This window comes from Lampetra fluviatilis, chromosome 11, assembly GCF_964198595.1.
Source record: "Lampetra fluviatilis chromosome 11, kcLamFluv1.1, whole genome shotgun sequence".
In the NCBI taxonomy this organism is placed as follows: domain Eukaryota; kingdom Metazoa; phylum Chordata; class Hyperoartia; order Petromyzontiformes; family Petromyzontidae; genus Lampetra; species Lampetra fluviatilis.
This window is the reverse complement of record NC_136285.1, coordinates 13,933,599-13,961,331: the sequence shown is the minus strand read 5'-3', so window position 1 is coordinate 13,961,331 and position 27,733 is coordinate 13,933,599. Positions and strand designations below refer to the sequence as shown.

General features: G+C 54.0%; 1 protein-coding gene across 1 annotated transcript; it reads right to left on the bottom strand.

Annotated features, from left to right (window-relative positions):
* NUAK1 (NUAK family kinase 1) lies at positions 1 to 25,928 on the bottom strand. Its single transcript, XM_078861061.1, has 7 exons — positions 25,270 to 25,928; positions 12,525 to 12,645; positions 12,088 to 12,239; positions 8,733 to 8,798; positions 4,747 to 4,866; positions 3,091 to 3,223; positions 1 to 2,793 (listed from the first exon to the last, which is right to left on the bottom strand). Exons 1-7 carry the CDS (start codon positions 25,546 to 25,548, stop codon positions 1,565 to 1,567), a joined length of 2,100 nt encoding a protein of 699 aa, XP_078717187.1. The 5' UTR covers positions 25,549 to 25,928; the 3' UTR covers positions 1 to 1,564.
* Positions 25,929 to 27,733: the final 1,805 nt, after the last annotated feature.

The following is a 27,733-nucleotide window of genomic DNA, read 5'->3' as shown; positions in this document are numbered from 1 at the left end:
TGAATTCCAAAACAAACTTTATTTTTTGTACACAACGACCACCGAATGCTACAAGCAGCTCAGCGCCAACACAGAGGACACACGGCGGCTGTTGTTTCGCACGTTGACGAGCGTCACGATTCTTAGAGAAAATAATTTAATGATCGCTACGGACCGGCCGCTGCGGCGCGGTGGCGCGTCCGTCCTGAAGCCTACACGAGCAGCGGCGCTCGCCGCTTGCAGCGGTGTCGGGCCCGCTGCACATCGGCCCTAAAAACAAGTTGCCCTTTAAACCCGGCGGGAGTCTCACTCATCTGCTTACACCTCCACCCCCCCCACAACAAATCACGGCTACCTTGCGTGCGGACACAATGTTCATATCGTTACAATGCCCCTTCAATGCAATGTTAAGGCCATGGCTTAATTTCTCATGGGATATTTTCCAGGGGGGCTCCCAATCCCAATCACACACCTCTCCCCCCCACCTCCCCAACCAACCAGATCCCGGGAATATTTTCTGAAGCTCTGGCCCAGAAAGCTCCGGCTGAAATTAAGCCCCGATTTAGGTCAGTTTAACATCATGTAAGATTTTCCTCTGTTCGGGGCATCCAACAAATTGGCTCCCGTTGGTATTTTTTAATTGATATCAAAGCTTAGACAACAATAGCTTAAACGCAGAATAAATTAACAGAGATAATGCTACAGAACAGCGAGCTTTTGCGTTTTTTTCCGTCAAAATAGCTGATCAACATATCCTGTCGTGCCCAGTATACATATTCCTTAATTTTAACGAAGTCAATGATGGCAACGACTCCACCAACAACAACAACAACAAAGCCTCCGTGTGCTTTCAATTGCATGTACAGGGAGAGGACACTTCTCTTGCAGGTGGCTTCGTGAAGTTCTTGGCTGGGCGACGCCGATCGCCACGCTGCGACCACACCAGAGCATACGCGTTACGCAATGTTCACAAACGATGACGCTCGCTGGTCAATGTCGGTTGGTCGGTCCCTTGCCGCGGTGCAGACGCCGTGCGATGACGCGCCAGACGAGGCTCGTGCGACGCCGAATTTTGGTGGCGGGCGACTGCAGCTGACAAGCAACGTCCAGAGCGCACGTTCCTACTCGCGTGGCTTTGCTGTCGTTGAGATTTATAAGCGTTCACTGCGGCCTCCTAGACAAAAGTCCAGCCGTGAGCCGAGGTCTCGCCGTCGGCGCGATGTCCAGATGTTGTACGCACGAGGCGTGGTTGTTAGCCGTTGCTAGCGAGCTAACTCGGCTCCGAAAATGAAGTCATTCATTCAAGTAATAAACTAAGCTGTGAAATAACCGTACTCAACTTGATGAAACTTTTCTTATCATCAGCTGTTCCTCCGGAGTGCACATTCTTGAATTTATTTTCGCACATGACGAGGACGACGTCGTTTTCTTCCAGAGGAATAAGAGTCTCACTCGAACGCGTGAAATGTATTATTTCCATTTCGAACAAAATGAACGTACCATAAAGGCACCAGCCGGCTACCTAGGAATGATAACATCGATCAATTCCCAGAGAGTACGAAACATCTCGACGCCGGCTCGGACGTCAACAGAGGACCCTTTGGCGGTGGCTGGCGGCACTCCGGTACTGCTCGGTGACGTCCGCCATCTCGGTGAGCAGCGACCGCGCGCTGCCGCCCGACGCCGCGCCGCGCACGCGGTAGCACCGGCTGTTGCCCAGCGTCGGGTTGTCCCGCCGGCCCTCGTCGCAGTCCAGCTCCCCGTCGTAGCTCTCGATGACCGAATGGCACCGCCGCTGGGGGTCGGCGTCCAGCAGAAGCGTGCCCAGCGAGCGCGGCCGGCGCGGCCGGCTCTCCGGGGCCGCCAGGTCCTCCACTGAGCGCGCCGCCCGCACGCGCTGCTGGTTCTGCCGCTGCTGCTGCCTCTTGCGCCGCTGATTCCAGCGGGCGAGGTCGCGGCGCGGCAGGTCGAGGAGGTCGAACGACTCGTTGGAGAGGATGCTGTCGTTGCTGAGCGTGATGGTGGAGCGCGACAGCGGCTCGCCCCCGCCGCCGTCTTCGTCGCGGCGGCAAGCCCCCGACAGGATGTCCTCCATGGAGACGGTGGCGCGCCGAGACGACGCCGCTGCGCCGCCGCCCGCCGTGTCCAGGCTGCGGTCGCTCGAGCTCCTCTTGCCCTGCGGCTCCGCCAGCAGCCGCTCGTCCACGTGGCGCTCGTCCGGCGCCGGCGAACTCGCGTCGTCAAACGGATCCGGGGCGCTCTCCATGTCGAGCATCTCCAGGGACAGCGAGCGCTCCGGGGAGGAGTAGTAGCCGGACTCCCGCTGCTGAGGATTCTTCAGGATCCCCTTGCGCGGCATCTTGGCCGCTTGCTCCTCCGCCCCCTCGCGTCTGTCCGCGGAGGTCTTCTCCGCTCTGCCGTCGGATGGCGTCCCCGACGGTGGCGAGTGTCCCGCGGGAGCCTCCTTGGCGTCCCGCGGGTGGCCGCTCTCCCCGGTCCTGTTCTTGAGGATGCCCTTGGGCTTCTTGAGGGAGGGCGTCCGCTGGTGAGGGTTCGTCATGTCGTTCTCCTTCCTGGACTTCTGCAGGCCGTTCTGGTGCGCCGGCAGCAGCTTGGATGCGTGGCTGCACCGGCCCTCGGAGAGGCCCGCGGCCGCTGAGGCCTCCGCCGACTGGCGGCGGCAGCAGGCCTGCGGGCAGTCGCACACGGAGCTGCCGTAGCCCACGTTGACCCACGGGTGGGAGGCGACGTCCTCCACGGTGGCGCGGTGCGAGGGGTCCGCCGTTAGCAGCCAGCGGATCAGCTCGCTGGCTCCTGCGTGGGTAGGGGGGGGGGGGAGCGTCCTCGCGGTCAGGCTCGCGTCGGCGCACGAGCAAAGTGCGGCCCCGGCGCTCCGCCGTAAACGCATCCCAGTGTTGCCAATCAGGTGCGCTCCCAGAAGGCCGTGCGGCAAACGGCTTGTGTAAACTCAATTATTTTACTTTTAAACGCAGAGACAAATGTGACAGGAGCAATTATGTATCTCCTGATTACCATTCTCCACGACATAAATACGACGGGAGAAAAAAACGCATCGCTCGTGGAGGACGGGGGCTGCTTCGTGCCAGTCACCTGACTTGATGCTCGGCTCGTGGAACGTGGCGGTGGAGATCTGCTTGATGAGCGTGCAGAAGTCGTCGGCGTTGAAGGGCATGCTGCCATATACGAGCGAGAAGAGCAGCACGCCGAGGGCCCAGGCGTCCACCTGCTCGCGAAGCGCGCCATGGACAAAAACCACCACGCGACCGGTTTGTTACGGCTGCCGATCCACACGCTCGCTGCCACCCTCCGCCCTCTCATTTCCAGCAACGTCCAAAACACATTTGTGAAAGTCTTTGTTAAAAACTCTAAAAAACTAGAAAACATTTTTTTACATTACCGGGTAAGGCCCACTGAGCTGTAAAGAAGCGACCTGTTCATAAACGATCGCTCAACGAAGTGGCTTATCATGTAGAAATGTATTGCAGCCAAATACTCTAAACGCAGGTTGATTCTAAATGTGAGTACCCAGAAAAAAATCCATGTGACCACGGGGAGAACATACAAATATACAGGCATCAGGGTCGGGATCAAACCCACGACCTCCTGTATACCTGGCGAGGTAGTTAACATCTCGCCACCGTAGCGTAAAGAAACATCATTGTTGTATTCCTGCACAATTCCTGTCGTCCTCATGACATTCAAAACAGCTGAGGCTGTCAAATTTCACCAGGAAATGGAATCAACCCATTCATTAAGACAGGAGTGAAGAACTCGATGAGTATTAAAGGGCCGGTTCGGACTTTCAAAATACCATTGGCAAGGGCCATACATTCAACACACACAGTTCAGTCAGTGCGAGAGCTTCCTTGCAGTGACTGAAATGACTGAGATGAAACAAATTAGAAGCGCGGCGTTGCTCGGTGGTGGAAAATATTCCCCTCCAGTACCCGATTAGTGCAGCCAAGATGCCCGCAGTGACGTAAAAACATCGGTCGTGCGCCTCGTGTACCGAGAGAATTCCCACGGATGCGAGGAGGTCATATTCAAAGATCCACACAGATGGATTCAATAAATCTATTCCATCTCAGCTCAAGCCACAGGATTTTTTTTTTAAAGAAAACTTAATGATACATCGCACCTTGCATCATTTAGTGCAGTCCCTTGGTAAATTACTTTGCAATTACTTTCTAATTGGCCTGTAAAAGCACGCCGCTACGGCAATGTACAAGGGCCCCCTAATGCTCGTTCCGCTCCCCTTAATGAACCGTGAATGCTGCCCAATTACTCTTCCCTGAATCGTGTCCGCATTCATTTAGAGAGAGAGAGTTAACTTCCAATTTGCACTCGCAGTCTCATGCACACGTTAGGGTGGCTATTACCATGCGTGATCAAAGGACGTGCAAAGGTAATGTAATGATGTGCAATACTTGGTAAGAAATGTAATTTACAACGTCAATAGTTGGGTGGCGCATCCATTACGAGTATCTGTTTGAAATGTGTTTTATACTCCGAGCGGTGTAGCCACACAATGATTGGGGTGCCTGACCGGCTCAGATATTCAGCCGTGATCTGACTGTGGTGCAGTTGCGCTGTGGTCATGGTGCGGTTGTGGTATGGCCGAAACAGAGTTCCGGTGGCATGGTGATTATGGTGGTGGCTGCGGCGTGGTTGTGGGAGCATGGTTGCAGTGGCTTGGTGTTTGCGGTGGCTTAGTGGTGGTGGCTGCGGTGGCATCGTCCTGCTCACCTCGGGTCCGCAGTAGGGCTTGCCATGCACGATCTCGGGCGAGGCGTACAGGGGGCTCCCGCAGAACGTGTCGAGCACGTTGTCCTTGTGGTACACGTTGGACAGCCCAAAGTCGGCGATCTGCACGCACACAGGCACAGACCCGAGCGCTCACTCATCCGCACGGCGCCGCCTCGCACGCCCGCACACAAGCCGAGCACCTTCCAGGCGTCGCCAATTCATGGCGGCCAATGTCAGCGGCGTGAGCGCAAAAATAATAAATCGAGAAAACTGACATAACCGCATTTTTTTGATGTTCGAAAGGGTACATGCGAAATTGGCACCCATATTTTTCATTATTGCGAAGGCGGGCACATTACAGACAATGTTGTCCTGTGGCCATTAACAACAGCACTGTGCAAGGAGTCAATGTACGTATGTATTTAACTTCTTTCACACCATACGCAGTCAACCGTGCTAAATCGGAGGTGCAGGGGAACGACAGTTCTCCTCCGAGGCCCGCAGGCAACAGTAATTCATTACCGTAATGCGTTCAGCGAAAAAATAACCACGGAATAGAGCTCTGGCAGGCGCTCGCTGCAGGATTGTGAGCGTTTCTCATTTCGATGTCTCCCTAAGCCGTCTTCCCTACGAGGAGGCCACCGCAGACAAAAGTGGTGCCCTGCCAGGCATGCATGTGAGCGCCTGCCTCTACGGCTCCTCGACGGGGTTGTTTCGCGCGTCGGTTGGCACGACGCCCGACGTTTCGCACCACGTTCCGGGAGCTTCTTCGGGATCCGAATTCAAGAATTGCCAGCACACGTGTGTAGCAAGAAGACTCGGGACGTTGTGTCGAACGGCACGCGGGCAAAAAGCCACAAGGAGCTCTGCAGGGCAACGGCGACAAACCCACGCAGTGCATTCTGCCGCGTTGCTATTTCACCAGGAGACGCGCCGCCACCGTCACCACGGAGGAACGCGGTGGCTCCTGGCTGAGCGAGGTGTAACCCGTGAGCCGTCGCCACGGGCGATTTCTGCGTCTCCACCTCCCCCCCGCCCTCCACTGCCCCGTGACCATGTAAGGAAAGTCCCACGCGGACAAGTATGCCAAAAGCCCAAGGGCTGTTCCACGTGGCAAGGGGCGAAACGCGAAGTAATGCAGGTGATTATTTTTCTGGAGGGCCCTGTTCTGATCACACCGCGCACATGAGTCCCTGGACAGATATGCACCACGTGGACGATCAGGTCAACCATCATATTCATCATCATCAAACCATTGCTGGATGATTGCCTCCACAAGCCGTTTCAATCTCTCATGGGTGTGTGATATGACAATCCATCTGGGATCCACATATGAACACAAACAGAGGAGCCAAATGTATCTCTCCACCTCCACGGTGGACTTGCTTCCTCTCGGGTACATTCTCTCAATTGGCTGCCACTCCATAGTCAGTCTTCACCACCGGCCATCGCCCCTTCTAGCGACGCGGCCCGCCCAGGCAACAATTACTTTCGTCCAATGTCCTACACTTTGCACTCCTTATCGTGTGTTTGTATTCCTCGTTGTTGTAGTTTTGTGACCAGCCCCTACTGGACATCTGTGAGAAAGAGCTTCACAGCTCATCGGATTTCTCCAGGATAAATAAATATTTTGATTCAATAATGTCAGTGTCATCATGAAGTCGTTCAGCTTGGCTTTGATCCTGCCTCAATTACAGTTAACAGCCCCGAACACGTTTATGGGGTGCTTGGGTCTGCGATTTAATTTTGTCGCGCGTGCGTCATCTGCTTTACAACGCGAGAGCCAAGCGACTGCAACTTCTGAACTCGTTACCGGCAGGAAGAAATGAAACATACATATTCATGTTGTTTATTTTGGCCGATTCTCCATTTCGAAGCTCGCCTTAAATTCAGCGCAGGCACGGAAGACATGCGTGCAGCTTCTCCCCCCGACGACCCCCGACGACCCCCGATGACCCCCGATCCCCGAGGCCGTGCTGTCAGACTATCAGATCTGGACACGGGCCTACACGTTGCTATACAAAAGCCACACGCACGAGGAATTGCATTTGTCTTAATTGGATGTTGTCGGCGGGGAAGTTTGGGGATGAGTGGGGGGTGGCGGTGGAGGGGGCTCGTTCTGGAGATCGACCGCTAAGGGCGTCTTGCAGCCGGTCGGTTGCTAAGAGCGGTTGTCGATAAGCGAGCCGTGAGCGTGGCCACAAACCCCTGGGAGGAGTGAAACTAAGCTCATCCCCCCCCCACCACAATGATGTCAGCAGACCAGGAATTCTCACCCAGTCGTTAACCCCATTTTTTTTAGTTGAAATTGAGGCGTCGCTGCGAAAGGAGGCAGTAATCGTGGCTATAATGTTTAAACTCGGCCGGGCACCCCCACGGGCTAAAAGGTAAATGGTGCAGGGCCCCGCGATTACCGCACTTTGCGCATGCCACTGCTGGTCGCAGGGCCCACACTCGCGGTGGCCCCAACCCCATGGGAGGGGTCATTATGGTCGTACCCGTCCAGCTGACCACACGTCTCGGAAGAGGTGGGAGCGTACTCCATACTTTATCTAACCGCAGACTAACCGTGGGCGGTGCGCGGGTGATGCTGCTGGGTGGACAGAGGTGACGGGAGGGCTTTAAGAGACCCCCATCACCCCCCACCCCACGCCAATGTTTTGACCCCCAGCCATCCTCGCAGCAGCAGCTCTTGGCTGGCCATCAAACAAAGCCGCTCACCGCATCGCGTGCGTTCAGATGCCCTTCTGCGGCCATCTAGAACACTCTTCCTTCCGATATTAGGAAACCACTGGAGTTAAGAAACCTTTAAATCATCTGGATTGAAAACTAATTTCTTTAGAACTGCTTTTTGTGTTTAGTGTTGTTGTCCTTCCCCAGCCCCTCCGATTAGCGCGGTTACCTACGTAGTGCGCGAAATAAGTTCAACGCGCACACGTACAACAGATCGACGCGGCCACCTCCAGACCGCAGGCCCAGTGGCCCTAACCATTACTGCACGGCAGCGTTCCTGCCAAGGTGGTCATTTTAACGCTTAAAGTCACCTGCCCTGCAGGGAGAGACTGATTAAAAATAACAACTGCTGCATGCTTTGCATTGCTGGCCAAGAACCCAGGGGCTGAAGAATCACCCAATACCTGAACCACACCTGAGCATACTTTATTCGTTAACCGGTACTTTACCGTCTGTCATTTGCGAACGTGGTTTATTTTATTTTAAGATAGGAATGGCAGATGTATACGGGGGCAGGGGGGGATTTAGTCAACTTCCAAAAAGTGATAAATGTTATTTTCTCGCTTTCACAACAAGGATCATTAGTTCATTATCACAGAAAGCAGACAGACAGGCCATTCAATATTTAATAATGATTTAGTTTGCTATGCATGCCCGCTCATACTTACTTAACATATATTAGAAAAACACAATTAACATACCAATCGACGCGTTTGTCATGCCAAGCACACCGATTGACGGAAGTGTTGAGTGCATTTAAATGAAACGTTACGACATCTAACCAACAAATATGAAAAAACACATTTGCATTAACTTCCCATCTACAACAACAATGCACCATCGGACGAAAGCCTCCTTGGTAGCAGTAACAACAACCACTGATCGCCACTAAGTGGCGGTGACGTCACCACGGCCCTCGTGCCAGGCTGTGAGCACTTTAAGGCCACCGTGAAGGGTCGAACGCCCGCTGGCAGGGGGTCACGGGGTCACGGGGCAGACTGAGATGACTGGCAGCAAAGATGAACCAAGACAAGATTTCCCGCAAAGCCTTCATGGGCCAGCACCTCCACTCTCACCAAGTGGTGGTGGGGGCCCATCAGCTGAAAAAATAATTGAGGGGGGGGGATGGGTGGGCGGCCCCCCACTTTCAATGTATAAAATTCTAGCGAGGTGACAGTAGACGTTCAGATGTCGCGAGATATTAAAAATGCAGGTAAAAGTTTCGACATGTCGAGGGGTTCCTCCACTGGTACCTTGATGTTGAACTTCTCATCCAGGAGGATGTTCTCCAGCTTGAGGTCACGGTGGACAATTCCGTTCTGCCGGGGGATGCACGAAGGGGCGTTCGTTAGACAACAGTACGATGGTAATTACACTGAAATGCAATTATAACTAAGGATAAACACACTGTTGGCATTTTACAACCCAGCTTTATATATGGACAGTATCACTGACGAGGCTTACGAATAGAAGCTGGGGCGATTGCGGTCAATGTACATGCACGGCTCCTTGGTCTTTTCACGGCTGGGTGAAGGCACCCCCCCCCCTTGCTGTGTTGGTTATGGGCGTTGTTTGACCATACTTCACCATACTGGTCACTACGGGTTGGTCAAGGTGATGGGGTGGCCAGGATGAGTTAACGGATCACTCGCCAATCGATTTTGTTGGCGGTGCACCATCGCGTCACTGCGCCCCCGCCCCCCACGCCGCCGCCCCCCACAGCTCTCACTCGACGTGTTACCCAAGTTATTTATTCATCGTGCAAAACAATTCCCAACAGACCGAGTCAAGAAACGGCACGGTGGAATTTGGCGGGTTGCCAGCGCGCAAAGCCTCTGTGTGCCCCACCGTTCCAACAAATGCAAGACTCAATGGCCGGGTGGCGGCAGAGGTGCGAACTCATCGTTGATATTTCCCCACCACGATACATTTACTCAAAAGCCATTCCCGTCCGCCTTCTTGCGCTCTTCAATTGCTTTGCGCGGCATGCAAATGCGATGACGTTTAGAGCACGCACGCAAACACGCAATAGCGCAATAGCAGCGCCCGTATCCGAGCACACACCTACGCGCACGCACAACAGGAACCATCCCCCCACGTAGCCTCGAATGTTTCTGGGTTAGGTGTTGTTAGGAAGCGCCTGTTAAGTTGACACAGCTCTCTCTCGAAGTGGGGGGAAGGGGGGGTTGGGTCACGTGATGAGCACCACACAGACCCGGCCACTTTTGTCTCCCCCGTGCTACTGCCGACAAGCTGCACCGGTAGAACATTTAGGTTATGATGCAAGAGTCTGTTTAATTGCGTAGAAATAAAATTATGCTAAACACTGTACCGCCATTCCGCCCCTGGGCCTCCCCCACTCCTCGAGATATAAACAAGTTTGATAAATTCATATGAATCACGGGTAAGTAAAGATTTTCACTGATGAATCAGCGCAGTCTTAATTTGACATTTGAGAAAACATCGTCCATCCCAACCACCACACCCTTCACCAACTCGGACTGACCAGCGTGGTGAAGTATGGTCGAAAATAACCCCCAAGAACAACATGGCCCTCATCCAGCAGTGGACCGGCCGTATGTTGACTATGCATTGTAGTTTCGCCACATTCCACGCATGCAAGGCATTATGGGAGATGGGCCTTCCTGCTGCTTGAGAGCACCACACCTTTGTGCAGCAAAGAACCTGGATGTTTGTCAAACGTAGCAGGGAGCTAGGCCAGGCCGAGTTTGCATCTGCCAGCTGGCATCGAGCACCTTGTATAGCATTCGAACGCCGTAGCAACTCGTCACACCAATGGTCGGAATTCGTTTCCTATTCCAGTAAACCCAGCCAGGGAGAACGATCTTGTCTCGCTTTAGTTTTAGTAGCAGCTGCTGCCGCAGCGCAAGCCATCGGTGGGACTCTTGAGCCAGGATTCGCGTCGATAGGGCTAAGTCGACATCACCGCAGCCACGGCGAGTGTGGCATCTGTACGGCTAACATTTGAGACGCCGCGTTGCTGGTGGTGTCGTGGGGTTGCGGTTGGGGGCTCTATAAATAGGACCCGCGAACAATCCCAGGAGGTGGGGCTTGTACCAACAATGCCCACAGATTGAAGCAATCGCAGTCGCAAGCCAGGGCCCTTACAAACAACACAAACCGACTCTGCTGGTCGAGAGCGTGACCCGCCAAGCGGCGCGTGATGGAGTTGTGTGACTCGACAAATATTTGCCGTTGTGGGTTGTAACCGATCTCGGCTGTTCGTAAAAAAAACCGTGTTGTCACGGTTAGTTCGTGTTTAAGAGGCGTCCTTATACAACTGGGCACAAGTGAAGACTTCTGATTGGCGAGCTCTGCCCGATCAGATTGTCTGCGCCTATCCGTGCATGGATGTTACCCTGGGGCTGGAATCAAACTGGTGCCCACCGTGCGACCACTTCTATCAGCAGCGTACGAATAGAATGGACGAATTGGCTGTCACCTCTGGGGTTACTTCCATTATCCGCCAGTAACCGGCGATTATAGGAGACATCGTCACAGAGGGAATATGAGATCTTCGGATTGATCCTGGGGTGCAAGCGATCAAAAGAGTAGCCTCCCTGTAAGTCACTTTCCTTCCCTGTGCGTCTGTCACCTGCCACAGCACTGAGCTCACAGACACTGTCATTACCCAACTGCACACCGGAATTTTCACGCCTCTCATCTTTCAGGTGCATGAACGCCCCCCCCCCCCCCCCCCAGATTACCACACGAACACATGTTTGCGCGTGCGGCTGACGCAGGTAAACAACGTCACACACTGCAACGGTAGCGTGGCATCGGTGCTAAAGCTTTAAAATGGAAAATGACGCATCGCTGGAAGTGTTGACTAAAATCTTTGTTATCGGGCGGTGTTTCCTAAAACTCGTAATCAAGTGATAGGGACCGGACAGCAGCCTGAATCACTCCCACACACTCGAAATGCCGCGACGATGTCTCAGCAAAGCCGCCCCCTACTAACGCGGCTGTGACGACGTAGCCCAAATACCGGACACGCTTAACTCTATCTCTTGCTCTCTTTCTTCCAAAACACCCATCAGCGGAACTGGCCAAACATCGCGCCGAAGCGGAGTGCCGCCCCTTGCCACCCCTCGACAAGAGTCGCGAGACTCTTGTGAAGTAAATAAATGCCTCTGTTGTTAATCATTATCGTAGATGGAAGGTGAATGAATAACCTTCCTGAATTGGCTGGCTTGGCCAACATTGTTGTGACCACTCTTAATATTTTTTTTTCCATCCAAGGGCATCAACAGAATAGGAATAACCTCATAGGACTGTTAAGTTCATTGAAAGCTACTCGTCTTAGTTCCGTACCTTTATTAAATCGCGGCGACAACAGCGTCCTCTAGCCGAGCGACATAACGCTTGTTCCTGGCAACTCCGCTCACAACAGAGTGGCGGCTTCTCTCGGCATCGAGGACGCTGGATGCAAGCCTGGCGCTGCGGAAGCTTCGAGCGCGGCGAGCGACGCCTTGGGGGGGGGGGGGGGGGCAGCCTTTTTCTGCCCCCCCCCCCCGCGAGGGTGGGACCGTTGGGGGGCGACCGGCAGCGGCAGCGCGATGACCCGGGGGGGGGGGGGGGACTCACGGCGTGGCAGTGGTGCACGGCCGACACGATCTGGCGGAAGAGCCTCCTCGCCTCCTCCTCCGACAGCGCCTTCCGCCGGCGCAGGTGCTCAAACAGCTCGCCGCTCTCCGCGTACTCCATCACGATCACGATCTTCGTCTTGTTCTCGAACACTGCATCGCAAAAAAATGGAAACACCGGCGGGTCAGAGGTGGGTGGGTGGGGGGGCGGCGGCGACGGCTCCGTCCGCCCGTCCATCGGTGCGTCAGTGGCGCAGCGTCATTGGCGTGGTCTCCCGATGCTCGGAATGAGACAGGGCCCCCCTCCCAGGTCTAATTTACCCCCCCTCGTATTGTTGCCCCACACCTGGGCCCCTCCGGCACCCTCCGGCCCCGGCTCAGTTGCACCGCCTGCACACCCTGGAGCCACTCCATTGGTGCGTGCGTGCGACGAGGTACCTTCGGAAATGTTGATGATGTGTGGGTGGCGCAGCGAGGACATGATCTCGATCTCGCGCCGGATCTGGTTGAACTCCTGCTCGTTCTTGATCTTGTCCTTGCGGATCGACTTGATGGCCACCTGTTTGGTCGCAGCAACAAAGCGAGAGGGCACCGTGTCACCCTCCGGCAAGCCACCACCGTCGCGCGTTGACGCAACACCTCGCCCCGCTCATCGTTTGCTCATGGCGCAGGGTCCGCTCACCGACGATGTCTTCACCGCCGCTACAGTAATTGACCCATTTGTGAAATTGTTCTCTGAATATTTAGTGAGGTATTTTTTGTTGTATATATAAATGCTGTATTGTACTGGTTAAACAATTCATGCGGACCACAATGCCACGTGTACACCTACTGCAGATGCAGACGTGTGCCAGGGGGCACATCGCGTCATTGTCATGAGGGGGGTGGGCACCACGCCAGTCCTACAGTTCTGCTCAACTATCACTCATTGTTCAAAATATTAACTAATAAAGGCTAATCCATTTACAGACACCCCACTAAAATACTAATAGAAGACAGTACACGTACGGAGACTACAACAACAACATGAATTAAAACCCTCTGCATCTCTCCCATCAATCGCAACACGCTCCTCACGTATGTCAACACTCATCCCTCTCTTTGCAAGACGTGGATGCTTGCCATCTGTCACTCGTAGGTAAATAAAGAAGGGCCATTCACAGAAACCAGTGGGGCATCTCGAAATGGACCACCCTGCAATGGAGACACGGGGGACGGCGAACCTCAACATTCCCGACGGCCAACGCGCGAGCTGGAACGATCGGGGGAGGGTGGGAGGGAGGGGGGCACTTCTGCCCGAGGAAAACGCGTTACCACATTATTATTATTAATATTTGGCGCTGCAGCACAAGCCCAACCTGTTCGACAACAGCTGCCACAGCAGCGGCAGCGGCAGTAGCAGCAAGCGGCGCACGAAAAGCGTCGGAGCGGGCACACACGCGCACATCTGGGCCGCCTGTCACGAGCGGTAATTGGAGCTGTCAGGAACGGCATGTGCTTTAACATTTCGTCCGTCAAGTGCAGCGCGCGATCGGGCGAGGCGATTCGGGTCCATGGAGGCGCCCTGCAGACCGCCTCCAACCCCGTCAGGTGGCCCACCGACCCTGGCAGCACACTCGGTCATCCCCCCCCCGCCGCACGCTCCAATCATTAACCGTTGTTTAAAATTAAATGGGTAAACAATAATGGTAATCCTGAGCACGGCATTCTTCCAGTTAAACATTAGTCGCATCACAATGCTCCCCCCCACGAAGGCCTGACCCTTGCATTCCCAAATTCCAATGAAGCCAATGCCAGGGTGAATTCCTTATCAGCGCCCGAACGCCCCCCCCACAACCCTCGACCCCCACCCTCCCCCCCGGAGCAGGCAACGGGTAATTGTCTAAATATATGGCTGGCGTGGAGATAATGCGAGGGTCAGTGAGGGTCGTGGAACGATAATGCCACGCCGGTTTGGGAGATAGCGACGGCGCTGAGTGGCAGAGACGGTGCGTTTCCTGCTGCCACTGCACCGCGAGGTGGGGCTTGGCGCCTGCCGTTTGGCTCCGGCACCACCCTTAATAGGCGCTCGCTGACAGTGCCAGGGGGCCCAGCGGTCTCGAGTCGGGCTAATATTCGCTTCTGCGCTCCGTGTGGAACACGTCTTCCTTTCCATACTAGGAAGCCACCGGAGCTGTGCACTTTGAAATCTAAGTTGAAAACTATTTTTGTTTAGAACTGATTTTTGTGTGTGGTTTGTTGTCCTTCCCCCGCAACTCCGATTAGCACGGTTGGCTACGTACGGCGCAAAATAATGTCAACAACATGCATAAAGCAGACGGCCCTGGGAGGTGCTCGAAGCAGTGATATCGTGGTAAGAGCACTGCGCTATGAACCTGGCAACCTGAGTCTGATTCCCGGCCACGGTGAACATCGAGTGCTGAGTATCTGAACCGGTCCTGGTCCTCCCCCCCCCTAAGATGACTCGGTTTTAAACGAGTCGCTGGTGCGGTGTGCAAACATCGCCACTTGAGGGGGAGGGGGGGGGATAGGGCTGGTGGTGCGTGTTGTCGTGATGTCACGGCGGCCAAGAGGCACACAGGTTGCCGTTGTTTGCCCCCTGGAAACAATGGCCCGTGTTGAGACACACAAAAGAGCGCCGCACAGCAGATGCGGCCATCACCGCGACCGACGGACAATGATCAAGAACAGGTCGCCGTCCACTGGCTCACTCGGCCACCGTGATGTGAGCATGGAAACCGTTGCCGGTCAACTCGCCACCGTCGCCACGGTCGCCATCATCATCATTGTAATCATCATCATTGTCATCATCATCATCATTGTCATCATCATCATCATTGTCGTCGTCATCATTGTCGTCGTCATCATTGTCGTCGTCTTTAATCATTGTCATCATCATCATTGTCATCATCATCATTACCATTGTCATCATCATCATTGTCATCATTGTCATCATCATCATTGTCGTCATCATCATTGCCACCATCGCCACAGTCGCCATCATCATCATTGTCGTCGTCATCATTGTCATCATCATCATTGTCGTCATCATCATCATTGTCGTCATCATCATCATTGTCGTCGTCATCATCGTCATCATCATTGTCGTCGTCATCATCATCATCATTGTCGTCGTCATCATCGTCATCATCATTGTCGTCATCATTGTCGTCGTCATCATCATCATCGTCATCATTGTCGTCATCATTGTCGTCATCATTGTCGTCGTCATCATCATCATTGTCGTCATCATTGTCGTCATCATCGTCGTCGTCGGATAAGAGACGACGAGGAGGTGGTGCGGGATCTCGGGGTGGTCGCGCACGACTGCACGCGCAAGCAAGCACACGGGCGTGCACCCACTCGGCCACTGCGCCAAACAGCAACCTTCAAGGCTGGCAAACAGTCCCACACCCTTGGTGCGGTGCAAGGAATGTGCGTAAGCCGTTATTGTATTACGCACGATATGGAAGAAGAACAAAACAATAAAGTATTGTGACTGGTAACAGAGACGTTGAACGACAAGAGCGGCCCAGGATTAAACCTTTTGTCGAGCGCGACGGAGCAACAGAGCGAGTTTCTGGCTTCTGGGTGTTGTTGTGTGCGGTGCATTAAATGTGACCCTGGAATCATTATTATTTATTTATTCAACAGTTTTATTATTATTGGGTACGTAGCCGAAAGATCGGCAGAAAAATGTTGCATCGCCGAAGCAAAAATCACATTCCGCGCGCGTTGCGGAGTACGCCCTCGTGCTCAAAAGTTCACGACGCTTTCACGGCGCCGGTTCGTGTCGCGGGCCTGGCACCCGCCACGAGACGGCGTGCGATGGCACCAGGGCCGCCGCACGACGTCCAACAAACGTCGCGCACGGCACCGTGGGGGGCGCCGACGCACGTGGTGAAAACTCCGCGCAACGGATGTCGCCCCCCTCTGCAGGGTTCAGCGATAAACGATGCGAAACAACGAGGGCGATGGGCGAGTGGCATTTGAAATCGGGGGGGGGGGGGGGGGGCGCTCTTTAAATCGCGACTGCGCAAGGCTTTCGCGGTTGTGCTGACGTGGCCGTCCCATGACGCGCTCCCTGCAGGACTTCGACGCGTTCTCATCTTGACAGCTCCTTGGCTGCCAAATCGTTTTTTGTTTGTTTTTGCTCCAAGATCGTGGAGCTCATAATAAGCCGAGCTTTCAAAAAAGTGTTGAATTTGCCAACACAGATAGCTAAACTGCATTCTTTGAATAATAAACTTGTCCCTGAACAAAGGCGCTAGGTTAACGCGTGCACGCGTGCAAATGTTTAGCTTGGCCGAGCCTCGTGCACGCACTTATCTGGGTTCCACAAACAGCAGGCGAGTCGTCGCTAGAAGAGGGGGTTTGGTTCGGGCTGGTTGGGTGGCTCCCAGCGTACCACCGGGTCAAGGGCGCGAGCACTCGTGATGGTCAGACAGGCGCAGGTCAAGGTGATGTGTGCTGCGTGGAACAAAAGTGACTCCAGTGCGCAGGTCGATCTCGACTGGACCAAGGGGGCTCGTTCGCTGAGATCGGACGTGATGAAAGAGAGACAACTCAAAATGGAGTGGACACCCAGGAAACTTTGCCGAACAGGCCGCACTCCGTCGATGGGACTCGCAAAGTCAGAACGGGTCTGCAGTTTCCCTGCCTAAACAAATGCAGCTGGCAAACACCGGTGCGGAAGGCCCATATAGTCTGGTGAGCTAATTTTACCCATAATCAACCACAGCATTAGATAATAACTTTTGTACAACTTGATAAATCATGCCAGCTTAATTTGAGACTTTACAATTCACCTGTGATACTATTTATTGCATCACCTTCGCACACTTGGCAACACAATACATTTTAATATAAATTAATTGTTTCACTTAATTGACCAATGCCCAGCACAAGTCCTGCTTTCGCGAACAGCGCTATTTTGTCGGGTTACCCAAGCTTGTTTCCAGGACAACCCTCAAATTGCCCTTTGTCCGTCTCACCTGCAGTCAGAGTCTCACCTGCAGTCAGAGTCTCACCTGCAGTCAGAGTCTCACCTGCAGTCAGAGTCTCACCTGCAGTCAGAGTCTCACCTGCAGTCAGTCTCACCTGCAGTCAGAGTCTCACCTGCAGTCAGAGTCTCACCTGCAGTCAGAGTCTCACCTGCGGTCAGAGTCTCACCTGCGGTCAGAGTCTCACCTGCGGTCAGAGTCTCACCTGCGGTCAGAGTCTCACCTGCAGTCAGTCTCACCTGCAGTCAGAGTCTCACCTGCAGTCAGAGTCTCACCTGCGGTCAGAGTCTCACCTGCGGTCAGAGTCTCACCTGCAGTCAGTCTCACCTGCAGTCAGAGTCTCACCTGCGGTCAGAGTCTCACCTGCGGTCAGAGTCTCACCTGCAGTCAGTCTCACCTGCGGTCAGAGTCTCACCTGCGGTCAGAGTCTCACCTGCAGTCAGTCTCACCTGCAGTCAGTCTCACCTGCAGTCAGAGTCTCACCTGCGGTCAGAGTCTCACCTGCGGTCAGAGTCTCACCTGCAGTCAGTCTCACTTGCAGTCAGAGTTTCACCTGCGGTCAGAGTCTCACCTGCGGTCAGAGTCTCACCTGCGGTCAGAGTCTCACCTGCAGTCAGAGCCTCACCTGCAGTCAGAGTCTCACCTGCAGTCAGAGTCTCACCTGCAGTCAGAGTCTCACCTGCAGTCAGAGTCTCACCTGCGGTCAGAGCCTCACCTGCGGTCAGAGTCTCACCTGCGGTCAGAGTCTCACCTGCGGTCAGAGTCTCACCTGCGGTCAGAGTCTCACCTGCGGTCAGAGTCTCACCTGCGGTCAGAGTCTCACCTGCAGTCAGAGTCTCACCTGCAGTGAGAGTCTCACCTGCAGTCAGAGTCTCACCTGCAGTCAGAGTCTCACCTGCGGTCAGAGTCTCACCTGCAGTCAGAGTCTCACCTTCAGTCAGAGTATCACCTTCAGTCCGAGTCTCACCTGCAGTCAGAGTCCACAATTCGGAATAGGTGGCAGGTGGTGATCGCAAACCACACCGACGCCAAATCGGCCCCAAGCCTCGCAACCCGACACGGCCCGAGCGGACAGGTGGCTCGCGTGCGTAGAGCAGCTTCCCCCTCCCCCTCCACCTCCCCTTGGGGTAGCCGCGGCTCACGATGAAGCCTCAAAGCAGCCAGGAGAAGCGGGGAGATAAGCCCGGAGGCAAAGAGGAACCCTACCCACACCCACCCCCCTGCAATTACGCCCCGTGGCTTTTAGCAATCCCCTGGCCGAAACATTTTTGGAGCGTCAGGAGCGGTTCTCGGTTTCCCTTTAGGGTCGTCATCACCGGGGCATTATTTCAGCTCGGAGCTGTCCGGGGCTGAGTTCTGGAAAATATGTTTTACTTCCTGCACCTGCGTGGCGGGTGGGGGTGGGAGGGTCTGTGGGGTTTCAAGGGTAGTCCAGTGGGTTATTGGGGGTCAGTCATCGCATTACTTTTATTTGCACAGCCTGACAACGCGGTAATTAAAACACACGATGGCACCAAGCACACACACACACAATTAGGACCACTGCCAGGCAACGAATCCGTTGCGGCGGCTGGTGACGTTGCCGTGATGTTGGTTTCAGGTTTAGGGCTGCACCTCTTGCGGGCAGCAGTTACGGTTGGAGAGGTCACGGGGTCACAGGTGTGTGCGGGTTATTGATAGGGGTTGAGGTGCGGGGCAGGAACCACGGTGTTGGGTTCCACCAACACCCAACAATCTCAGAGTCTCAATGGTTTTTGGTGTTTTTTGTTAAATGTGTGTGTATATAACAGCTCTTCCCATACCCAAAATCATCTGGTGTGAAAGAGCCATGTAAAAAGTTATATCACAGGATTGTGTGGCAGGTGGTGATGGCTTGAGGAGGCCTTCATCCAGCAGTAGATTTGTCAGATATGATGATGACAATGATGGTGTACCCCATACCCAACCTCTCCCCAATACAATATTCGCTGACCACTTTACAAATGTAAACAAAAAAATGCTTCAAAAATAAATAAATAAAGATTGCCAAGTTGGAATTGGATGCACAGAAGGTTTGCACTCCAGAGACCAGCATCTCAAAACCCGATATGGAGTTCAAGCACAGGCTTGGCCTGGCATGCAGGTCTTGTAAAGTGACACTTCACTATTCCCTCCAGACACAACAGGGGAGGAGGGAGAAATGTCTGCGAGTCTCTTTGAGCTTGGCAGTAATCACAGCTTCAAGCGGCCATTCCATTTAGGTGGCCTCAAAGGCCAAGCATGTGACCAAGGTTTAGAACAACACCAACCAGCGTACCCTCCCTCTTCCCCCTCACAAAACGCACAACCCCCAGCACTGTTTGGCTCGTAGCTTTGCAAACATTTTCCCATTTGAAAATGATTTGCGCGCACGTGTGCGTGTATGTACGATTGGGCTGGAACAGTGGCACGGCGGTCAGCGATTTGTGCACGAGGAGCCTGCTGTCAGCGAGTTTGATTCCCGGCCATGGCTAACATCGGAGCGGAGTGCTATCCGAACCAGGCCTGTGCCCACCCCAGGATGGTGAGGTATGGCCAAACAACCACCATTACTGCCACAGTGTGAAGAGACTTTAATCCAACGACGACGTTGACAGGATGCACGAATCTAAATCGCGTGAGAAGCAATGTGTGTCGATGTTTATGTATTGTGGGTGACGGACCACTGCAGCTAGAGGCTGCAACATTCACAGCAGTATATATCTATTTTAACTAACTACCCAATTCTTGAATCGAATCGCAAAACGTGAATCACGACAAATTCCCCTGATCGCCGTCGGGTTGTTTGTAAATCTATCCCGTCGCTACGGGGTTACCATCAGTTTCATTTATTTAATTGAACAATGTCAGCCGCTCTATTTAAAGCGTGCGGCAACTAACACGTCTCGCGTATCACCGCACGGCGGTTTGTCACGCCAACCGAAGCGTTTGGCGAAAAACGCTTCCCCCATCCAATGACTTGGACACGACCTTGCGGCTGGGGGGTGGGGAGGGGGGGGAAATAAAAAAAATGTGTGCATGAAGATACGCCAGCATCTGCCGTGTCCGAAACAGACACGCCAACTACCCTGCCCTTGACGACGGGCAGCGCGCCTGCCTCCCCGCCGCCACATGTCCGACAGTCCAGAGACCGCTCCCCGCGAAAGTGGGCCCTCCGGCAAGATTTCCATGACCCCCCCCCCCGTGCGCGTTCCCTCGCGCGACTCGAAACGCCGGAACGTGCCAACGTCGGAGCCTCCCCCTCCGACGGCGTCGCCGTCGTCGCGTGCCGACGTTTTCGCTCCACGCGCCGCAGAGATTTTCCCCGAAGGAGCTCTCGGCACGTGGGGCGAAACGTCGGGCCTTCGTGCCGAACGACGCGTTCGTGGCAACCCGAAAACGCTTCCGGGACGCGTACGGCAAACATTAGCAACAAGAAAAAACCTTGCCGAGGAAATACAGTGCACACTTTGACAAAAACTGAAGCGTTTGTGGGAAGGACTTTGAGCGATGCACGAGTACAGGACGCAGACACTTCAAACGGCGGACCCCTTGTGACCAGGCGCTCAATGAGGAGGTTACGACGGGACGCAGCGTCGCACACTCCACCGTCACGCGTGTGAGCACACACACGGCCATAGAAATGGGTGAACGTTTCCCCATAAACCCTTCTGTCAATGTGGCACAGCGTCGCGTATCCGACTTGCTGGGGACCGAGGTATTCGAGGTCGGATATGCGAACGTCTCTAGAAGACGACCAATTACATCGTGCGCTAATACCTGCACCGGGCGGTTAGTGGGTCAGGGCGGATACGTGACGGTCGGATATGCGACGTTGCCAAGTGCCATTGTATGTAACGTGTTATTTTAAGAGCTTACCCTAATCTGGCTGGGGCTTCACGCAGTTGAAAATCCATCTTTAGTTGTAAATTAAACATTGCTGTATTTGCACAGAGAGATACTTCAACAAGTCTCGAGACCGCTTGCCGAAAGATTCCGCCGTGGAATGTTTGGCCAGTTCCTTGTTCAGTATTTATTGAATGTCCGTTTAAAAAGAGAAAAACCACACGGAAGATTTGTCGAGAAAAATCCCAAGCACGTTGCAACATTCTCTTCCCACTTTGCACGACATGGCTCAAAACCCTACTTGCTGTACCATCTCCTGCAAGTGCCTCTTTGTCCTCGCCGTCTGTGTGTGTGTGTGATGCACCCAATGTTTCCACCTCTACATGACCTACCAACTCCAGCGCAGAGACGTTGAACTACAGCCACATATACACACAAAAGCAAAGCCACGGTCAAAAAGATAAGAGGCGCAATCCTGCAATTGCTTGCTCACTCCACTGCTGTCCAAAGGGCCTCCACTGAAGTTGAGCTACAGAGAGGGTATTTGGCCTACTCTTCCACGTTGTTCAAACGTCTTGGAAGAGGTGGACGCACCCACACGTTTACCCCACCATGCGTGACCTGCCGATCCCACTATAATTTAGATCGTGAGCTCAAATCAAACTGGCGCCCTCCGGATTGCCAAGCCCTGCGTGCAAAAGCCATTACCCCGTGGTGGCGTCCAAAGCCATGCAACTGGGTGGAAGCGACAGCGAGTCGTGTAAACATCTGGTACGTTTTTATTACGAGCTGTCGCCAAGCAATTTCTCCAAGCAATCTCAAAAAAGCGAATTCTTTAGCAGCCCCAAAATAGGCTCGGTGATATACTCCAGAAGCGGGGGAACGGGCTATATTAAGCCAACATGTGGCAGCATTAGGGCAAAGCAATAAGGTGAAATAAATGCAGCAATTCCTCTGTGGCATGTTAGACATGCCTTGGCATAAAAGACACATTTTGGTGGGTTTTGTGCAACATTAGAGGAAAAAAGGTTAAAGGTATTTATTTAAAATGTGATTTAAAAAAGCCACGCACTTTGGCTGAGTTGGAACAGAAATATGCAGGATGTAATTCAGCCTTTATAAAAAAAAATACTGCGTTAAGAAACCACAAAAGATTAAGTTCTTATGATTATAATCACATGTCATTTATGCACAGTCAACCAAGACATGTAAATGAATCGTGGCATGCTTGACATGTGATGTTTTATCTAAAGGTGCAACCCTCCAATATCTTGCTCACTCCACTGCTCCTAGGAGGCGCCTCCACAAGGAGGAGCTCAACATAGCTCCCATAGAGGGTATTTGGCCTACTCTTCCCACCACATTCGACCGGCAATATCTACTGAACATTTGACAGTCTGTTGGAACGTACGCGGTGTTCCTTGAACAACTAAATACCAAGCCTAAGTGCAATAATCAGCCCAAAGTTCACGGGTGATGTAAATGTATTGCCGTGCAATAACAGACTCTCTGAAGCCGAGAGCAAGTTTTGTTAAACAACGCAAGACCTCCTGCCCCCCTTTAACCCACAACAGGCGTGGCTCCGCGACTCCACAAACGCCACCGCTCCCACATCTCGCATCTCCCCACAAAGGCACTTTCTTCTGTGCAATACTTTTTTTTATATATCACAGCAGAGGGAAAAACACTAACGCTCGTAGCAACAACGCAGAGGCACACGACCGCCACACCGCCGCGTGTTACGAACAGAGGAAGCACATGATAGCAACATCATCCTCAACGTCTCCTGTTGGTTGGCTCCGTCTCCCGTTCAACATAACACACCACCAATTTTAGATTTGAAGCTTTCGTGACTGCAAGAATTCATATTCTTAGGTTTTTTCGGTAAAGTCACGTAGGTACGTCACGTACCTACGTGACTTTACCGAAAAAACCTAAGAATATGAACACACCACCACCCTGGGCTCTCATGGGAGCTGCTCAGAGCGAGAACTAAACTCAAACCTAAATATGTTTTTATTTTACCAGGCAAGGCCCACTGGGCTATGTAGCGACCTGGATACAAATGAAAGCTCAACGAAGTGCTTTAGGCACGTGGACATTTATAGCAGCCAAATACTCTAAATGCACGCTTCTAAATGTGGAGGGGAAAACCGAAGGACCCGGAGAAAAATCCACGCGACCATGGGGAGAACACGCAAACTCCACATATACAGGCGTCAGCGCCGCGATCAGGATCGAACCCACGACCTCCTGTACACCAGGCGAGGTAGTTAACATCTCGCTACTGCAGCGCTCACGATGGCAGATCCCACACACTCCCTCCTCTACTCTCAAAGCAGAAATTGCCAGGTTCAACCAATGGGCACTCCCGGTTCCCCTTGCTGCATGCAGGCCTCCCCACGCAAGTGCCGATTGTGGGGCTTGTGACCATACTTCACCACGCTGCGGCTGCGTGAAGGTAGGGGAGCGTGGAGGTGAGAGCCGCAGAAGCACAGTGCGCGTAAACGGATTTTGATGAACTGCACTCTGGGTGCTCATAGTTTTGGCCACGCAGTTCAACTTATAAATGTTCCTCTTAGCTTGGAGGCTGGTGCTAAATAGATCAACAAACTCTGTCTGGGAAAACTGTTAATTCACAGCAATCGTCTGGTCATTAGTGATGTGTAATGAACACAAAGCCAGATCGTAAGCAACTGATCCGTAACAATACTATGTATTCACCTGGTGAAGCCTCAATGAGCCTTAAGGCTATTTTACATCGGGATGTTTGGCCAATTCCTGTCGTGCGTGTTTTGGCTTTCATGCGAAGGGAATTGGGAAATCCCGGAGAACCCCCCCCCCCCCACGGTTACGATGCGGGGGAGTGGCACTCGGCAATGCTTTCTCCTCGGACGCTTTTGGGTTTTCCATCCAACATATCAACCAGGCTCCATTTCGCCTGCTGAGCTTCCATAAATCGGATGCGTTCGGGAATATTAAGCATAATTCGCCCACCGCGGTGTGTGAACGGACGCGTTCATGAGGGGTGGATAAAACTACAGTGGCAACAACTACAACTTCGAGCTGACATGACACTATCGTGAATATACATACAAATGCGCCGAGAATATGTAAGGGTCAGCATGAATTTTCACTGACAATGGACTCCGCACGAAGCCGCCACGACCACCACCACGACCATCCGCCACCGGTACAACTGAACCAATACCGCAAGCAATGACAACGTAATTTGGAAACAAACACGGAATTCTCTCCCCGACAAGGTTACGACTTGAAGTGCTGGATGAACGTAATCTACACGGTTTTGGGGGGGGGCGAGGGGGGGGTTCAGCGAGCACGTCTCTCCTTTGGCGAGAAAATAAAGCAATAATTATACACTCAAAGAAGCTCCCAGCGGCGATTTAAATAAACATTGCTGATTTTGGCGCGTGCATTTCCTTTCAGGTCTCCCCGAGAATAGACGCGCCGACTCGATACACTCCTCCCGCGTCTGCTTTAAGTCGAGAGGATGATTCACACGGAGACATTACGGCCAATACATACCCGCCCGCCCTCCCTCCCTCCACGTCCCCCGAGTCCCCCTTGCAATAATAAGCATTGACGAAGCTTAAACATAGCCCAGCACAGAAATGGGACTCGCTTAACGCGAAATGTAAAACAGACACGGCCGTCTAACGAGCACGGTGCACAACTTGTAGGAACTGGCGTTTAAGGAATCGGCGCTTGTTCACAACTCTAAAAGATAAACTACACGGCAAGCTACTGTTGGTGGGGGGGGCATGTCCCTTGTTACAGTCTCGTCAGGCAGCGTTAATTATGTGGTGGTGGAGTTGGTTGCGATGGATGCTTGCACAACGCCGGTTTGACTGGTACGACATGTCTGCACGTGCCCGTCTCGCGAGCCACGCAATTATAATAAATCGTCGCAGCAGCAGCAACAGCAACAATCATCGTCGTCATCATCATCATCATCACCGCCTCCTCCTCCTCCCTCCCGCGACGAGTGGGCAAGGACGCTCCTGGAAAATCAGGGGGTCACGCGACTCGCCGATGCTGCCGCGTGTGTCAACAAACGAAATAGCCCAACGTGTCACCGTGCGTGTGTGTTGCGAGTCGGTCCTGGGACTCCCCTAGGTGGACTCGGCCTCAAATGAGTGCCCTGCTGCGGTGTGTAAACACCGCTCACCGGGGAGACAAAGGCGGCCGGGCGTGGTGCTGGCCACCCACCAGCGTGCCGTTTCACGCACCTCGCTAAACAGCACTTGCCCCAACAACCTGCCGAAGGCTATACGGGTGATCTTTGTGCGCGCGCGCGCGCGCGAGAGGGAACTTGCCTTGATCCCCGTAGCTCTGTCGACCGCCTTCTTCACCGTTCCGTAGGTGCCCTTGCCGAGGGTGTGGAGGAAGTCGTAGCGATGTCTCAGGTTGTGCTTGTGCTGGTGCCTCTTCACCGCCTGCCTCCTCGTCTCGTCGCCGGTGACCCCGGCGGCGGGTCCATCGCACGGGACCCCCACGGCGTGAAGGGGGCCCCCCGCGGCAGACTTCTCCAAGCTGTGGCGGCTGCTCAGAACTCGGACCAGGCGATTCATCGTCGATTTGCCGTTTTGGAGCATGACTCGGGGCTCAGGTCTCCTAAGTCGGTGGTCTGGGTTCCGCGCGTCCAACAAACTCACTGCTCGACTAATCTTCGACCCTGCCACCAGACCGACCGCTCGCGCCCTCTCCAACGCGAATACAATTAGCGGGCCGGGGGTCACAGAACCGTCAGGCACCGACTGCTGCTTGCGTGCAATGCGTTAGACTCGATCATGCTCCGAGAGCTCTCAAAACCTCTCGGCGAGACTGCGCCTCTTAACTCGTCGCCCTTTGTTGGGGCCCTCCGACACTCGCTGGGCTCGGGTCTACTCGCCCGTGGTCTCTCACTCGCTCGCTGGCTGACTGACTGGCTCGCTGGCCCGCCCGCGTACTGCGCAGGGCTCGGAGCGGTGTGCGAGTGGCTGAGACGCGTCGAGGTGAGCCGCTCCTTTTATGAGGCCGCCGTGATGATGTGGCCCCGCCCCTGGCAGCCCGCCTCTAACAAACTCCCGCACGACAACAACAACGACGACGCTCCTGCTGCTGCTGCTCCTGTTGCTGCTGCTCCTGCTGCTGCTGCTCCTGCTGCTGCTGCTGCTGCTCCTGCTGCTGCTGCTGCTCCTGCTGCTGCTGCTGCTGCTCCTGCTGCTCCTGCTGCTGCTGCTGCTGCTCCTGCTCCTGCTGCTGCTGCTGCTGCTGCTCCTGCTGCTGCTGCTGCTCCTGCTGCTGCTGCTGCTGCTCCTGCTGCTGCTGCTCCTGCTGCTGCTGCTGCTGCTGCTGCTCCTGCTGCTGCTGCTGCTGCTGCTCCTGCTGCTGCTGCTGCTGCTGCTGCTCCTGCTGCTGCTGCTCCTGCTGCTGCTGCTGCTGCTGCTCCTGCTGCTGCTGCTGCTCCTGCTGCTCCTGCTGCTGCTGCTGCTGCTGCTCCTGCTGCTGCTGCTCCTGCTGCTGCTGCTGCTCCTGCTGCTGCTGCTGCTCCTGCTGCTGCTGCTGCTGCTGCTGCTCCTGCTGCTGCTGCTGCTGCTGCTGCTCCTGCTGCTGCTGCTGCTCCTGCTGCTCCTGCTGCTGCTGCTGCTGCTGCTGCTCCTGCTGCTGCTGCTCCTGCTGCTGCTGCTGCTCCTGCTGCTGCTGATCCTGCTGCTGCTGATCCTGCTGCTGCTGCTGATCCTGCTGCTGCTGCTGATCCTGCTGCTGCTGCTGATCCTGCTCTTGCTGCTGCTGTTGCTGGCCCGGCTGAGCGAGTTTTGATGCACGGCAGCTTTTGATTTCAGCCGGAGGTGTCCGGAGCCGAGCTCCGGAAAATATTTCTCCCCCCCCCACACCCTCCCGCAGGCGGAAAATATTAAATATTCCATGACCCCAATGATTGATATGTTCCAGCCATTCTCAATCCACTGATGGATGGATTCCTCAAGTTGGGGGGAGGGTGGGAGGCGGTGTGGGGGGTTGGGGCCTTACCTCACAACTCGGGTCATGGCGGTGTGGGCAGGATCGGTTCGCCGCCACCAGGAATCAATCGAACTGAGGTCGCTCAATCCCATAAATAATTATTTACTATACAGAACACGCAGGCTTGTTACAGAACTGCACTGTGTCTAAACTTACGCGTGTATCTTGTAGAGTTTAGCGATTAGGCGTAGCGAACGCGGCTATTGTGTGAGCTAGATTCCGGGCCACGGTTAACATCAGTGGCGAGTAATACATCAATTCCAGTGCTGGGCCATCTTACCCGCTCCCCGCACTGACCATCTTGCAGAAGTATGGACACACAATTAACACCCGTGATCGGCACGGCGTGGGGAGGCCTCCATCCAGGGGCCGTCAACTGTACAGGCACGATCAGAACCGGTCCAAAGAGCCTCGTTGGACCCGTCAGAACCTTGTGATGACTGAGCAAAATTTGGAATCCGCGCAGCGTTTACGGTATCAATCTGAGCCGCTTGATTGGTCGGCTCTAGGAGTGCACGTGCAGCACCAACGCGTTGCCACGACCCCCAGATAGTTGCCACCATGAAGGTCAATCGATGAAAAACGAAACGTCGACTTCCCCCTGTCCCCGTCGGGCGAAAGTAAGGATTATGTGCTGCCGTTCGCTGCGGCACATACATCATCATCATCATTAATAATAATAATACCGTACAGAAATAATGTGCAGCTTTAAGTGTAGCATCGTTCGTGCAAATTGAAAATCTCACAATCGCTGAGGAATGAGACTGGCGGGCTGGG

Bases quoted from the DNA above. Each gene is read 5' to 3' on its own strand.
- NUAK1 (XM_078861061.1), bottom strand. From the start codon at position 25,548: ATGCTCCAAAACGGCAAATCGACGATGAATCGCCTGGTCCGAGTTCTG. The intron at 4,867-8,732 runs GTACCAGTGGAG...GTGTGCGTGCAG, and splicing joins ATGAGAAGTTCAACATCAAG to ATCGCCGACTTTGGGCTGTC. The intron at 3,224-4,746 runs GTGAGCAGGACG...CTTCGCGAGCAG, and splicing joins AGCCCTACTGCGGACCCGAG to GTGGACGCCTGGGCCCTCGG.